This window comes from Toxotes jaculatrix, chromosome 7, assembly GCF_017976425.1.
Source record: "Toxotes jaculatrix isolate fToxJac2 chromosome 7, fToxJac2.pri, whole genome shotgun sequence".
Classification (NCBI taxonomy): domain Eukaryota; kingdom Metazoa; phylum Chordata; class Actinopteri; family Toxotidae; genus Toxotes; species Toxotes jaculatrix.
The window spans coordinates 17,221,260-17,238,713 of NC_054400.1; the positions used below are offsets into that span (position 1 = coordinate 17,221,260).

At 43.8% G+C, this 17,454-nt stretch overlaps 1 protein-coding gene across 2 annotated transcripts in view; it reads right to left on the reverse strand.

Annotated features, from left to right (window-relative positions):
* The window catches only part of fam172a (family with sequence similarity 172 member A), a 150,925-nt gene that overhangs the window by 44,093 nt on the left and 89,378 nt on the right, over positions 1 to 17,454 (reverse strand). For both annotated transcript variants that reach the window (XM_041043266.1, XM_041043265.1), the window contains exons 9-10: positions 11,336 to 11,452; positions 4,461 to 4,545 (exon numbers count right to left, since the gene is read on the reverse strand). In XM_041043266.1, coding sequence (XP_040899200.1) covers positions 4,461 to 4,545; positions 11,336 to 11,452 — 202 coding nt within the window. The remainder of the gene's footprint in view (positions 1 to 4,460; positions 4,546 to 11,335; positions 11,453 to 17,454) is intronic.

Sequence of the window (17,454 nt, forward strand, 5' to 3'; positions counted from 1 at the left end):
CACAGTTTACCTGTCTATTTCCTGCGACACTAGCACAACGTGTGCCAGTCAGGCAAAGAAAACACTGAAAGACACATGTGAAAACACACACACACTCACACTCACACTCACACACACACACACACACAGATTTTCATGGGAGCTTTCATCGAGGCAACGGACTTCCACTTTACCAAGCTGAAAAAACAGTGGTTGGAGGGGGTGAGGTTAATTTGCGTGGGCCTGAGTTTCCTCTTAAAGAGTTAAGTCACACAAACATCAATCAGTGTGTGTGTGTGTGTGTGGTGAAGAGGTGCAGACAGCAAGAGGTGTTTCATGGTCAGCAGTGCGTGGATCGGAGAGGTGAGGGTAACAGTCAAGTCAAACCTACAGCAGGACAGAGCAAATTCGCAATAAGGGCATGACGGTGTGTGTGTATGTGTGTGCGCACTGCATGCATACTCTGTGTCAGCCTGTCCGCCTTTTTATGCAGGCACTCTTTTGTGTCTCTGTGGTATCTTGGTACATTAATAACACTGAGCCACAGAAGCACGAGCCTTAGGTAAAGAAGAAAGGCAGAGTGACCTCCCGTGTCATTGCACAGGACTTATTTCTCATTTCTATGACAATATTGCATCACTTTTCCACCCAACTCCCTGCTATTTTCATACAAGATACCAAAATCAAGAAATCCTTTCAACAAAGATTTCACTTTTAATTATGGAAAACCTAGTAGGAAAGCAAGAAAGGTGGGCACATCACAAAATTACATTGAGCAGCGTATTTATGTTGTGAAAGAAAATGAAAGTGAGCCTCTTTCTGCAGTCCATTAGGGTTAATTACAGCCTTGTGTTAGGATGCTTGTAACAGAGCATGGTTGGTAATTAAAGTACAGGTAAGACATTAACTTACTTTTGTTAGCCATTAATCAGTGTTTACCTTCAGAGAGCTCTCCCTTTGTAATTAATAATCAGCTTGGACAATGAGTAATCACCCAAGAGGAAGTTGTGGGTGCATGTGTGTGCGCGTATGTATGTGTGTTATTAGCAAAAGGGGTTTTCCCACCTTTGAAACAGCATCTTCACTGACAACCAATCATCCATCTCACTAGAAGAAAAGTCAATAAAGTAAGCAACAAAAGCAGAAGAGCCCTTCCAAGAAAAATAACTCTAAGAATGTTTTTTTTTTTCTCTTTTCATCCATCTAGCTCTCGTCCGCTTAATTCTCTCCCATCTCGCATTTATCCTTATCTTGGCATCTAAACAGCAGTGTAGGTTTGGAATGATTACATCTTGGGAAGGCCTCAGCAACCCCACTTAACCAGCACCCCACTCACTAACTTATTTCTCTGTCAGCCTTGCAGCTACTCCACCAAACACTCACACACTCACACTCACTCACACTCACACACACACACACACACACACACACACACACACACACACACACACACACACACAAAGGGAGCTTTTCCAGCAGGAGATTGGTTCCACTTTATCTGCATATTTAGCCTGTGTTCGGTGTGCTCCTAACTGATAAAATTCTGCTAGTGTGCCAGGCCACTGCCAAACGCCAGAGCAATGACCTTCTTTGGGGAACAAATTCCTTTTGCAAGATGGAAAAAAAAGAATGGAGTGAAAAGAAGAAAGATTAAGACAATTTTTTTTTTTTTTAAATGAAAAAAAGGGAAGCTAGCCAGTCAAATGCGAAGGGAATGGGTCCAGGTTTTATCGCATTTAAAACAAGAAATGGAGATGTTAGCGGACACCCCCGCTACACGTTATTCTCCTTCCCTCTCTGGGTCCTTGCGGCCCCGTCTGAGTGCCATGCTGGTATACCGGCGTTGCTTCACAGATGATTAGGAATAACAGACAAGCTCTGCCTCCACTTCTCCCTACCTCCTTCTGCCAAGAGTCTACCAGCATGGAAAACACAATCATCATATCATCACTGCACCACACGGGGAGACAGGACGCAAGCGGAGGAGGGGAGAGGGAGATATATAGAGAAAGTCAGAAACAGAGAAGAGCAAGAGGAGAGAGAGAAGAACAGACGCAGACACAGAAAAAGAGCAACAGCAAGACTCGTCCTTCAACCCGTTCTCCCATCAGGCTGCCTGACCAGTCCCGGTGCCCATGTCTAAGCACACATCCAATACTTTGTTAGTCTTCAGACATCTTATTATGTGTGTGTGTGTGTGTGTGTGTGTGTGTGTGTGTGTGTGTCTGATCACATGCCATTCTCCACAGCAGCCCAGTCGCCCCGGGCCTGGCTCAGTCTGGCAACACACAAGAGCAGTGGTTCCCACTGTGATGTGTGTGTCTGCATTTGTGCATGTGTGTGCATGACAACAAGGATTCACCAGTCTGTTCTCTGTTCCTGAGACACTTTATGGTCAACCCTGATTACCCCCACCTACAAACACACACATACACACACATACTCTACCATAGCAACCCAGACAACAGCAGTTGGGGTAGGAGCTGTATATGTGCTGAGATTGAAGTGCTGGGCCACGGTGCCCTGACAGCCTTCCCTCAACCTTCTCTCAACCTCGTCACCTCTGTTGCTCTGCTGTGACTCTCTCCACAATGGCTGCTGCCTGTGAACCTGCCAGGCTGCCAAGGACACAAAGACGACCGATTCAACCTTTGACATCAGAAGCTGCCACCAAAAGACCAGAGACAAGCTGAGTTGGCAGCTCTGTTAACAGGCCAGAGACTCAGATCTTTTCAGCTCAGTTAAAGTAGCAAAAGTCAATAGAGCACAAGTCAATAGTGCACACATACAGATGGACGCTGTGTCAAACAGCTCTCTGTTAGGACAATGTCAGGCATGCCAACAGTTTCAAAAAGTAGACCTAGATATCTTGGCTCAAAGGTTGCTGTCTTTTGACCGACAGCAGATACTGAGAAGACATAAAACATCAAAGTAAAAAGCTGACATTTGAACATGAAATACAGTATGGGTTTTTGTATTGAAGGCTAGATGACATTTCAAGGAGCTGATTCACTGGTAGATGTTAAGGCCACCCACCCACACAGCTCCGTGTGGAACATGGTGTTTTAGTGGCTGAGATGAGATAGCAGTGTTGGAGATGTATTCGCCGACATGTGGAGCATGTGTAAGATGACCTATACATTCACCATGATGTCACTGAGGGGCTTTGTAGAGAATAACATCACAAAGCAGGACCTCCTGAGTGCATGTGCGTACACGTGTAAGGATCAATGCTAAGACATTCGCATTTACTCATTTCGCAGACATTTTCATCCAAAGTGACTTACAAGCGAGTGACAACACTCAAGCCTCAGTACAGTAGCTTGAGTGTCCCACAGAGTAAGCATGAAGTACTAAATCTGTTCAGTAAGACAAAGTGCAAGGAGATCAGGTAAAGAAGTAAGCAGCAAGTTCGAGTTAGACATGTTAGAGCATTAGAGGTGTTATACATCAAGTAAAATCACAGATGCTTTTGATAACTATGACATATATATTATTTCCGGTTTCAGGCTTGACTTTCCTTTTGTGTCTCTGAGTGTGTGCCTGTGCGTGCATGCCTGCATGTGGGTCACTCGTCAAACAACACTGCAATCATCATCTCTTATCAACGGTCATGTTGAGGATTACAGCTTTCATCCCTAATCCAACATTAAGGACACATTCTCATGATGGCCGTGACATCATCAAGGCCAGTCAACCACAGAGAGGGCACAGGGACAGGAAGCCAAACACCACAGGAGAGGATTAATGAATATAGGAGACAGAGTAGATGATGAAAAAGAAAGAGGGAAAGGGCGCGACAAAGAAGACGAAAATAGAAGCGAAATCAAACAGCTCATTTCTGTAGCGTGCGAGACAGCCTCTGTTTCTGTGTATATTTGTGTTTCAAGATAATCTGCCACTGTTTCAGTTTCTCTGACAATGATCCCTCTCAATCAGCCCCACTAAGACCTCCAATCTACCGAACACCCACAAACATGTGCGGGCACACACACCCACAAAAATTGTCCACACAACCAAAGGAGACATGCACACACACACGAATGTTGTCACTATCAGCACAATGCACTGACTGAACCCTGATAATCTGCACATGCGAACTCCTATAAGCCACTGATGGACACACATACAGAGGTATAACAAACATACTTAATCCACTGTTTTAATGATCGCTGTATCACTGTTTGTGACCCTCTGGTAGTCCAGCAGTCCATGCTGATTGTACTAAACACAAACCTGCTTCAATTTTTCACCTTTGACTGTGGAATAAACATTTGGCTTAGCTAACATTGACACAGCAGCTATTTCCTGGTACATTTTGACCTACAACTAATGTGCCACAACTCTATGGTTCAACTGTCATGAAATTCATGAGGTCAAAGTCCTTGAGCAATTGTATTTGAAAACTGAAAGCAATAAGTATATACTAAGTAATAATGTTGCTACTGTTGGAGTGTGTTTATACACAGTTTGTTTCATACCTGCAGAGACTCGGGGGCAGTCTGGCAGCATGGGATCCAGCGGTGTGTCCAGGGGCTCTGAACTCGATACCCAGTTACAACAGTGCTGTAAGGATAAAGAGATTGCCAATTGAAAACTCTGAGGAAAGGTTTCTCATCATAGCTATATAATGCATCTACAAAAGATTGTAAGCACTTCTATAGGGACTACTTATGGCATACGGAGAGTTTGTGGACATGAAATGAGTATGTGTCAATCAGCATCCTCCACTATTACCCCCACAAACACAAAGACATATGTGTTCAAAGATGGAAATATAATAAGGGAAAGGAATATGATGTAAAAATGTCTTTTGTCTTTTATCTTGAGGCCTTGAAAGTACTGCATTTTTTTCCTTTATGGAAATATGCCGTGTTTAATTGAAATTGAAAGTGACATTGAAAGAAAAAACATGGATAAAGAAAGGGACGAGTGATCAAAAAGAGGGAGGAATGGGAGACAAAGCATGGGGACCGGTGGGGACAGTAAGCGAGAAAGAGGTGTGTGTGGCTGAGTGAGATGAGGGGGAGAAAGAGCGAGGGAGAGAGAGAAAGAGAAAAAGAGAGAGAGACAGGAACAAGCAATTAAAAGCTCTGTGACATGTTGCTCAGACAGCTTGGCGTTTGTTTGTGGTGGAGAGCTGAGGCCTTCTACCATGCTGGATCAGTGGGTGCCCTGGGGGAGGGTGCCTGCCCAGCTTGCTGACCCATAACCCCCTGCAAACACCCCTAGTCGTCTCAAACCCCCTCTGTGGTTGACAACTCTACTGTCAGAAAGAAGAGAAGACCTCTTTATCAGGTTTTTGCTGTCTTCATCTTCCTGTCTGTGTGGCGCCCCCTCTCTCTACTTAAGTTATTTCAAATAAATCAGGGTTAAACCTAATGTGCCTTTAATGAACCATATCAGTGCCTTTCTACAAAACAACTTGCTTTTTCTGTGCTTTGAGCTTTCATTCTCTGGGTTGGCAGATGTCAACATATCACCATGCAATGTGGATGGTGGTATGCTGTGGCTTGTAAGGTTAGTACAAAAACAAGGGAAAAGGGAGAGAGGGAAAGAGGGAGGTTGAGAAGGAATGCTTGGAGAAGACGTTCCCCAGATAAGATAAAAGTTCAATAGAAGAAAGAGAAAATGTAAAGAGATTAGAATGTGCAGCTGGCGTCCTTCTGAATCACTGCTTATCTGCCCTTGTTTACTTTCACCCTGGCCCCCTGACAGCCATTACAGTGTTGTGCGTGCTTGTGTGCGCGTGTGTGCCTGTGCGCTAGTGTGTGTGGGTCAGCGGTTGCATTGCGGGGGGTCTCCGACAAAGATGAGAAGCGTTGTGAACCCTTCAGACTCAAATACACGCTTGCGCATTTTTGCCCTCAGCGACCCTGACTCCCAAGGCCCTGAAGGGGGAGGGTCTGGATAGAGAAATGTGTGAAACTTCTCCCACTTCACCACCTCCAAAAAATAGATACACACACACTCACACTACATACACACAAAATATTACAAGGTCACATCACACACAAACACACGCAGATCCGTCAGATCCTTCTCCCAAATATGATCATGTTTTTCTGTATAAATATGTAACGCTACCCAGGGACACTGTGACATACTTGATGCCTAATTGAGCCCCTCTTAGCTGTCGCTTTTTGTCTATATAAGTTTCTGCAGCTGTGTCAGACTAAATGTTTTTTGCTGTTGTCTCCTTGACATGTACTACATCTTCTGACCCACAGTAATTTATGTACATGAAATACAGAAACTCATTGCGAGAGATGACCATGATGAAACACTCTGGCCCATGTACACAAATCTTTAGCAAATATCATCAAATAAATAGCAGTAATATCAGCAAGTAAGTAAACAAAATTCAGTTGGGAAATGTGTACAGAAAAGTCTGTTACTAAAATAAAGTTTGGCTCATATGTGATCCATTCCTATCCAATCAAAAGAAATAAAAATGAACTTAGGTGCAAATGGAATCCATCTCTGAAATGAAAGAAATGACCTTTCGCTCTTCCTCCATATTTTATTTTTCTTCAGCACTGTAAATCAAAAGTCCTAGCAGTTGGAAGGAGTATAGCACAAGAGGAGCCAAAGAGGTTGAGGAAAGATCGGCAGACAGATGAGGGGGAATGGAGCAGAGGAGGAGGGTGGGGGAGTGGGGGGGGGGGGGGGTGTTCAGTGTTGGGGGAGGATGACAAGTCATCTTGGTAAACAGTGGCATATTGTGTATTTTTAGATTCTTTGCTTTGCCCTAGATGTGCTCTCCTCTGAGCCTGGGCTTGAGGGCAGAGCGGTGTAGAGCGGCACAGAAGCAGTGGGGCTCCTTGACTGCTACATCAAGTGTCTCATTGTATCTCCTTTAATTCATTCAGTCTGTCTGGAGGAAGATGTCAGCTGGGCTGTGGAGCAGTGGGCTGAAGGCGGCTGGAGAGAGGGGAAGGAGGGGAGTCTTTCAAAGGGCCCTCCTACCTCCCCCTTCATCTCCACCATCACCACCAATGGAGGCAGGGAGGCCAGGGTTTGAATAGATTTGTCAAGGCAACAACACACATGTGCACACAAACTCTTGCATAAATGCACACACACAGACTCACACACACACACACACACCACACAGCCCCAGTGCTGTGGGAGACCGCAGGCATAACAGCAGTGACATAAAGGCAAGGCCTGCTGGCTGGGATTAGAGAAGGGTGATGTGACAAAAGGATGGCACATCACATCGGCTGCCTCTGACGCATAGCATCATCACTTCAAGCAGCTTGTCCGCCGATCAATGGCACCATTGAACTAAAGGCAGACAGAGAAACAAACATGTAAACAGATATGACTCTTCCCCCCACCTCCGCTGCTCTGTGCATGTGTGTCTCTGTGTGTGTTTGGAATTGTGCTGGATATGCACACATGCATGTACCCATGCACGCACTCAAGCAAGACACATTGCTGCACAATGCATTTTACTTAATCCCAGTTTCAATATTACGCACAAACAAAGTTCTAAAAGATTCTTTAAAGCGGTGAGTTAGAGGTTGCTAAAGCTAACTAATAAGCTAACAGCATGGTCTGAGAGTGTAAATGACAAGCAGGCGTCAGCTCTACCCATCTACCTGTGAGGAATGCTTTTAAGCCTTCTCTGTTGTGTGTATATGTGCGTGTTTGCCAGCGTGTGTGATCCACCACCTGCTGCCTTCTGAAAGTAAGAGTGGAAGCCACTCGGCTTATTTCACATAATAAACAACAAACACACATGCACACCCACACAGAAACACACACGCACACCCACACACATACATGCACGCGCACTCATGCACTCAGAGAGTAATGGACACAAAACACTGCACTCAGCTGATGGCAGGGTGATCTAATGGAGCCATCATAAGGACCAAATAGGTCTCTCATAGGTGTCCATATCCACTACACATTAAGTGTCATAGGAGTAACACACACACACACACACACACACACACAAGGCCTTCAAAAGGGGATACATACTCTCTACCTTCCAAAACCTGCATTAAAATAACTGATAACACCCTGTAAAGTCAGGTTGGACTCGAACTCACGAACACACCTTAATTATCACAATGGAAAAAAGTGAGTGTAAAACAACTGGATAAAGAAGGTGACTGAATGCAGAGATTAAATCAAATTTGTGTAGCACGTATTTATTTTCTGTCGCATACAACGGGCTCCATTTAATGGTAAAACCGTGATTACCGCCTCTTCTTTCTCAAAGCAAACAGGATGAAGTCCCATGACAGAAACTCTGTGCTAAGTGTACAAAAGTCTCCTAAACCACAACACACATGACAGCCTGCAACCTAACTTCTCAGAAAGTAGTACTGAGTATCAATTCTTGCTCACTCTCTCTGTGTCTGCCTCTCCCACCTCTTCCAGTTGCTGTATAATCTCTATGGATTAGGATGGTTTATTCATGACCATAGTGTACTCTGTATGTGTGTGTGCGTGTGCATGTGTGTATGTCTGTCTGTGTGTGTGCTCTGGGCAGGCCACTAGAGTGTGACAGCAGGCCAGCACAGTGACAGGAGACACCTTGGAGACTGTGACAGGCTGCCAGCTGTACGCCATCATTCACATTTCTCTCTCTCACTCACTTCTCCTCACTATGCTACTCATCTATCTCCACATTCATCTCTTCATCTCCTCTCCTCCATCTGTATTCACTCCATTCGCATCCTACCTGTCTTTTTGTTTTTCATTTTCAGAGCTCTACCCTGTGCTTTCTCGGCGGCAGTCAACAGGATTTAAATAATTGAACATTTCTCATACTTTATTTCTCCGTCTATTTCTTTTTCTGTCTCAGTCAATGGGCGAGTCTTTCCATCTCTGCCTCTGCTTTCTCCTTGTTCTTTATCCTTTTCTCTCGCCTTCACTCTACATTTCCTCTTCTGGCAGTGACGTCATTTGCCCCTCGTCTGACCCATTTGGTCCATATAACCCGGCCCAGCAGGTGCTGATCTCTAAATCCCATCTTCTTTCTTTTACTCCCTTCATCTCATCTCTCCATCCCACCATCTAGTGACTTTTTGAACCCTAGAAGGAGGGAATTATCTCTGTCCAAGGAGAACAGAGCAGTGTACTGCTGAGGTGCCCGGACCTCACATGCACCCAAGGGGCACCCATAGGGGCACCAATATTTATACAGCACCCAGGGCATTATTCAGGTTCACTGCTAGCTCCCCTCTGTGATGCACTGCACCATCTGGGTTGCCCTGACTGTGAGTGTGTTTGTGCCTTAGTGGGCAATGCAAGTGTTATGTGTCTTATGTTCAAGATCCAGCTGTGCATGGGTTATTGAAAAACAATATCCCTTAAAAAGCAGCATTATCTGCATCTGCTGTCAGGTCTTTTTGTGCTAATGTGTGTCTGTGTTTTGCACTGCACCAACGGATGCATGTGCATTTAGACTGTGGGTTGTGTGATCATTCAAAGCCAAACAGAGGAAAACTGAGCCAACGATAGAAACCCCTAAATCAGTCCAGAGCCATGGGATTAGCATATTGGGTGAAACACAAAAGAACTCTGACCTTTTGGTGGAACCACTGCACATACACAGTGTTAGTTACTAATGTAAATGACTGGGAGAGATTAGATTTTGGATTCATGTCAATCCTCAAGCTGACCGGGGGGCTTGTTAACAAGCACTGCCATCTATGCCCAGAGGCCAGTGATGAGATAAAATACAAATCCTGAGTTACACAATTTTAGTTACCAATTTTGAAAAATAAGACATTGTTTTTGTTGCTTTCCCCTGACTGTATCAATCGGATTGTTGAAATATGCAAAAATAAACTAACCATCACTTTACACTGCCCTACAGTATTTATCATTAGCAGCTGTCTTCAACTGACACCAAATTAGTAGAGAAAATAAATAAAATAAACAGTGAAAACACTTTTGTATTAAAATACTGAAAGTACCCATTTTTTTTCTATCAGTGAACTGGCAAGAACAATAGGCTTCAAAATTCTTTGCCGTCCTTATAAATAATTTTAAGTTATTCTGTTTTTTTTTTTTTAGCTAAAACTAACACATTTTTGTTGTTAAAAAAAAGTAGTAAAATTTGTGTAAGGATTAACACAACAAATGTAATATTTCTTTAGACTTAGCAACAAGCAGTAAGTACTCTATTAGAATCTAAAACAACATTGGTAATGCAGAGAGTTTAAGAATTTAAGGACTAGAGGCAGAAAAAACAGAAGGCTGCATGCGCAAGAAATCTAGAGTAGGTAAAATCTATAGATGTACACACCATCCAAATTTGCTTTTTTTGTTGTATCATTGAGAAGGGCATAGCATAGGTGTGCCACTGTTTCCCTCTCAAAAAATGCCCTTTAATTAGGCAGGCTCCTCTCTTAATTCTGCCAAAAAAAGGACTGTGGGTTAATGAGCATGAGAGAGTGTGAATCCTTGCCCGTCCCCTGCCTTCGATTGGACAAAGAAGGTTATTTCAGATTTATTGTTCTGGGTAATCATCACAAATAGAAAATCACTTAACATTCCAATTATGCTGTGTCCCACACATCCCTTAGATGCATCAAAAATAGGAGATGTCAGACAAGGAGAAGGGGGCCAGTGCAACCTTGAATCCCCACAACTCAAAATACTATACATACACATTCACAGACAAGTATCACACACTCTTGAGCACACAAAACAAACACACACACACACAAAATGGGGGATGACAGAAATAGCAAAAACAAAAGGCAAGGGATATAAAAGAGATTGTAGTACAAATAAAGGTATGGTGTGCGTGTGTGCGTGCGTGCATGACATTTGCATCTCTGGCTCTGGAGCAGCTCTGGTCTTGGCTGGTCCTCATCAGTATGTGCATACTGAGTGAGCCCAGGTGCTGCGTATGGCGCAGAGGTCACATCAGAAAGGGCAAGTGCTAAAATGAAGCTAACACAAATGCACGTGCATTCTATCTCACATGCTTACCCACATGCACATAGAAACGCACACATACTGACACATATGCATGCCCCGCCACATGCATACGCACCAGCGAGGGTTAACTGTCTCAGTTATTCATTGACATGCATGCATAGGAAGAAAAAGTGGGGGCTGATAAAAAAAAAAGAGGAAAAACAAGCAAACAATGGTTCTCTATGACTTCAAAAGCTAGCTGTTGGTCAGGGGTACCTGTGTAGGTCAGCAGAGTTGTGCAGGGAGAAATTAGAGAAGAGCAGAACCTGAGAGACCTCAGCTCACTGCTGTGTAAATTTACATGATGAGCTGGGAGCCTAGGAATGGACCCCTGTACGGTTTTCAGCATCTCTGTCTGTCTTCAGGGTGTGTTTGCATATTTGAGCGTGTGTAGTTATTTCACCTGCTGCATCCAGTCCTGCGTGCCTTTGCTCGTCTCCTGTAGCCAGATGTTGTGAGCGGAGTCAGTCAGAGCCACGGCACACACTCTGTTCTTCACCTGCATTTCCCTCTGATTCATCTGCCACAAAAAGCAAATCAAATTCATGTTAGTCACCCTTCCGGCATGTTAATGACACAGTCACTGTTTAGGAGAACGCTGTTTGTTTCAGACAACATTTGAATGACAGAGACCTTATGTTATAAGAGATATAATTATCTCTTTTGAAAAGCCAAATCATCTTTTTGAGTTGCATAGATGTGAATAAAATTACTTTAATATGACATAACCATTGCGTCAGTACATACTCGCCTAATAAATATTGTATTCCCTGTGTGACACACACACTGTCAGCCCACTCCTCGGACCATGATAGCACTGGCCCAGGAATAGCTTTGTAACTGGCGGATACAGATTCAACCTGGTGTATAGCATAATGTTATAAAGTGAAATATGAAAGAGCTGCTCCACCATAGCGTGTCCTTGTCACGTTCTGTACAAATGTCCTTCCCTGTGCACGTTCAAATAGCTCGGTCCCCATTCTTAATACCCTTTTCCTTCACATGTCACAGAGAGTGTGGCATCAGCAGGCCCGTCTTCCTATTCCCCTCTGAATGTCAACGCCAAGGAAAATGTCACACAAAGGACTTGTTACCGCACTACAATAGACTTCCCACACCGCTGGTCCTACCCCAAGGAGTACCGTAGCCAGGCACTGGGAACGAGCCGTTTCACTCTACTTCGCTTTAAAATAAAACGGGAAGAAAAGAGAACAGGACTTGCAACAATAGGTTAACAATCAATTACTGTATAGATTTAGTGAAGCTGGGAAAGACACTGGTAGACTACGGATGGTCATAGTGCTGCAGAAACAACATTAAAGCTTCATCTTATGCGTCATCTGGAGGGAGGAAAATCTTGGCAGTGTCCTGGACTACTGGACTTCTGGTGTGCTTAAAACTGCAATGGTGTTTATGGCTTAGTGCCTGAGAATAAGACTAGCACTTCAGTGGAAGAACTCGGTAATGTTCAGGCTAAGGCATTAGTTGGTGCTTGCGTGAATCTGATCAACACTGGCCTACAAGCTAAAGTGTACTAAATCAAAATATGGCTGAGGCACGAGCATAAAGCTACTCTTTGGGCGGGTGTAGAGGGTTTAAGTTGGGGCCACAGTATGAATCTGTGTCTGACACTCAGGCTGGGGCTAAGGCTGGAGCAATCACAGAGGCCAGCTCTGGCTGGCTGGTTGTACATCATAATGACGGTGGGCATTTGAATACATCCTCCCTTGCCCAGCCAAATTAAAGTGGGAGTGTATAGAGATAAATGGAATCTATTAAGGCACTAAGGACTCATACATCATCCAGCTGATAAGGTTTCCACTGGAGCGTCTTCACCATGGTGGAGGATAAAGCAGACTGAGAGGGGAGGTACAACCATAAGCATAAAGAAAAAAAGTGCACAACTGTAGAGATAGACAACAAAAGAAGACAGACACTGCACATGTATGCCCAGACAAATTCCCTCGCTCACACAAAATCAGACAATCACACACACACACACACACACACAGATACAGACTTCTCTCTGTACTCCCTTCCTCATCCACGCTTGGTTGAAAAGCTTTCCTCTGGCAGAACTGGGCCCGTGGGAGTAGCAAAGTCAACCTTTTAAAACTGGAGGTGTCAGTCAAGGTCCTGTTTTCTGGTGCTAGCCAAACGGGCCAGTCCCTGAGTATAGGGGCTGCTAACAGAGGCCAGGAAACAGGAGACAGCGGACTGACTGCCCATGGAAAACGCTAAGCACATGACTTCAATCCAGTCAAAAACACTGCCCAGGCCTGGGCAGAAAACATTTTTTTCCACTTTCCAAGTGGATAAATGGGTCTCTACTTGCTCCTATTGTGTGCCCCTTAAAAACATCTGAGTCCAATATTTTTTATTTTTGATGGAAAACCTCAATGTATTTTACATGAGTAAGGTTCACTGGAAATCACTGGTATTAAAACTGTAACTGTGCTGTAATAAATTTCCTAGCTGGTGCCAAAATAAACTGTATTTGCCAACCTGCCATTAATGACAGGTTGTTTAAGTCTATCTTTGTCTAAAACATTTTGACATGCCACTTTTAAAACAAAGTACTTTAGCGAGATAACAAAGGATATGCAGATAAATGGAAACAAGACGCAGAAAAAAAGAACGCTACGAAAGACGACCAGAGCAAGTGCGAGTGCGCGTACATGCCTGCGTATGTGTGGGTACACGTGTAGGAATGAATGTGAGCAGATATGAGAGAAGTGCACAACAGAGGGGCAGTTTGGGGGAGAAGCAAGAGAATGACAGACAGCGGTTAGACAAAGATAAAGGCATGAACAAAGAAAACGGCACAGCTGTAAGGTGGGAGTGAAGCTGAGTTCTAGATGGTGCTGGATGGACACATCTGGAACTTAAATACTGGACTTCAGCATTTAGACAGTGCATGGTTAAATGTGCCTAGACAGATTTTCTCATCAAGCAGACAGGTGATCCGAAAAAGAGAGGTTTTTTTTGGGGGGGAAATGGGGAAAAAACAAGATCTTTGTAAATAATAAAGCAGCCATTCAAACTGATTAGATTCAGGACCTCTGGTTGTTCTTTGGTGGGTGAAAACAAGTTGTCCCTTGCTAAATTTTAGTGGTTTGGAATACAACAAAAACAGCTACTTTGTCTCTGTCCTTCTCTAACCAACTTTTGTGCTCAAGTTTCTCTGTGTTTTGCTTTTCAAAGATACTCACACAGTGTTGTATATTTGCTGAAATGAGGAAGGAAAATAAATCAGGGACACTCACCAAACAGCCTGTTTTCCTGACGATGCCTCAACCAAAGATTAAAGACCAAAGAACTCCATCTCCCAACACTGGCTATATAAATCACCCGCTCTGACAGTTCTCATTGCCACAATGCCTACACACATATGGTCGGCTGTGGTAACAGTTGGGGTAATAGGTTGACAAATAATGACTCCAAGGAGAGAGTGCTCTATGCAGTGTGGCCCTCAACCACAATGATTTTGACACCACTGGGTCCTGTGTTTTACAAGCCACAATGACAACTGTGGATAGCTGCATGTTGAGAGAAAAATCTAAGCATGTCTGTGTCTTCTACAAGGTGGGTGATACTCATGGTTAACTTACCAACCACTTAGAACCATAAAGCCACATGCTCCCAAGTGGGTAGAGATGTAAGCTGTCTTATCATATGACTCAGCATGTTATAATTTTTACACCATGTTACCCTGCGAGTTAGTGTTAGCCATCTTTATCCAGAACGTTAAATGTGCTAATCCACTATGTAACCGCAGACTGCAGCTTTAACAAGGAAACAGACCAGCTGTTGTGATCACTCTTGTATCGGACAGGGAAAAAGGAAGAGAAACATGTGGAAATACTTGTTGAGCTAAAACCAACACACAGATGTTGAGACATTTGCTGTGTCTCTGCTGGCCTTTCCTTTCACGCTAAAGCAGCTGGATACGCCGAGTAAATTTCGGGTGGGGCTTGGACATGGAGAGCTTGCATGTAAAAAAATAAAAAAATAAAAAACTCTGAGAAAGGGGAGTGGAAAGGCAGAAGGTTATAAGAAGAAGCTGAATGGATATCAAAAGTAGTATGCTAGAAGGGAAAAAAGAAAAGAATGAAGAGACAAAGCAAGACAGATGAGAGACAGACAGGCAGATGTGCAGAACAAAGAATACTTATGAATGTTTTATTGATCCCCATGAGGAACATTCTCTTTTCCCTTGACCCACTTCACAGGGAGATCAGACCACAGGGTCAGCTTCAGAACAGCATCCCTCAAGCAAGTGGGCTTTCATTGTCTTCCTAAAACATAAGCAGAAGCTTAAGTGTAAGTGGAAATGATGTGTACCATCACAGGGCTCTGAACCTGAGTCCTCAGCTTGAAGGTCAACCTCCTTACTCACGAGAGCACCTTGATGAAATGTTTATCACCACTGTGATGTGTTCCATCTATCTTCTGCACCATTTCAGGCTTACAAGTCTAATTCAGTTAAATTACCAAGGCCTTTCTGACATCATTTAGTTTGCCACACGAAAAAATGTACAAGAAATTTCTTAAACCGTTTCGGTGACAAGCTGTTTTTAAACACACTCCCTCTCACTGTGATTGGGATTCTAGTTTGACCACAATTACAAATCATGTTTACATTCCTCTGAACCATGATAACAAAGCTGAGTCACAACTGATGACGCAGACTCAAGTTCACCCCCGCCCGGCATATATTCAAACTCTGGTTGAACTGCAAAATCCTTCTCCCTCATTTTCCCCCTCTCTGTTTCTCCCTCATAAACCATTTCTTTTCTGATTTCTCTGCAGAGGGCCCGGTTGCTATAGAGACCCACAAACATCACAGATTTCTGACCCCCTGGTTGGCACAATTCTACTAAATCTAGCTTTTCACGAGCTCTATGAAATAGCCAACCCCCACGCATTTGGAGCCACTTAAACACACTCATACACACGCACACATAGAGACTTTTCTCTAACCCTTGTATCTTGTACCTGACCTCTCACATGGCCCTCAGCAAAGTACAGTGTTTAGCGATTTAAGCTGCTTCTTGCTACAAAGCCAGCTAATTGCCAGACTTTTTGTTGTGCATAATCTTATTTTCACCGCTGACGTAGAATGTGATATGTGATGGGTGTGTGTGTATGTAAATGTGGGGTGTGTGTATGAGGGAGGGTAGGGGGGCATATTAATCATGTTTATTTATCTGGACGAGGAGTTGAAATAAGCGTCGAGACATCATTTAACAGCATGCTAAGCTAATCTCTGGTCGAGATAAATACTTCATTTCTCTCCTCTCCCCGTGACGCTCCCTTGCTCGCGACTGCTCCACTGACGCTACATCTAAACACCGGCAATAATAAAGACAATTATTTAGGCCTTTGATAATTATGTGTCAAAGGCAGCGAAAGCCACTAGATAATTGGGCGAAAACTGAATGGTAATCCACAATGGAGATCCCCGCAGGGAGACAGGCAGACTCATCCCTAGAAAGAATGCAGTGTGAGAGAAAAAGGCAAAGACAGAAAGATGAGAGCTCTTTAAGGGGCCTTACTCACTGTCAGATAGTCAATGTGAAAAGCCACAATTATACACAGAGAGAGAGAGTGCGACTAGAGAGCAGCAAACAAGAAAAAAGGAAAACAAGAGATAGAGAGAGAATGACAGAAAATGAGTGAGAATGAAAAAGAAGACAAAATATAGAGTGTTAGTGGGAGTGTGTGAAGACTGAGCAGAGGCCAAGGGGAAGGAGAAGAGAGAAAAAGAGAGAGAGAGAGAGAGAGAGGGAGACGGGGAGAGAGGGAGAGAGAGAGAGAGAGAGAGAGAGAGAGAGAGAGAAGCACCCCGTCACGATGCCAGTCAGAGACGAGGCATATAATGTGGCTGCGCCATGCACTGCCAACAGCCACAGATAATCTAGGACTACCCACTGAGCACTGAAGCACTGCTTAAATATTTGATTGATTAACTGTCCTGTTGCTGCCAGAGAGTAAGAGGAGAGCATCAGAGAAGCCAGGGCGAACACAGAAAAAACAAACAAACATGTATGCGGGTGCACACCGAAAGGTTGGAAAACACATGGTGCAGACACACTAACACATACACCCCCATAAATCCCTACACGCCAACATTGGAACAGGAGCACAAACACAAACACATACAGACATGTACACATTGTAAGCATGTGTAGAGTCTGGAAAGACAGTGGCAAAGGCTGGAAAAAACAAACATAAAAGCTGACTGATGCTCTGGCAGTGATTTTTTTTTCTATCATAAATCAATAAGGACAATAGACTTACAGATAAACAGTGGTTAAGTTGATGATACTCAGCTGGATTTAGTTTTTAATGACTGGGGGATTTACCAACGGGATGATGTTTGTGTGCTCTTTTATTCCTGTCCTGTGTATGACGGTATGTCGCTAGCAACTGATCTCAGGTCATAAAGGGGTGGACAAGAGCGGGAGGGCAACGTGTTCAGCTACTCTACCTACCCTGTCTGTGACACACACACACACA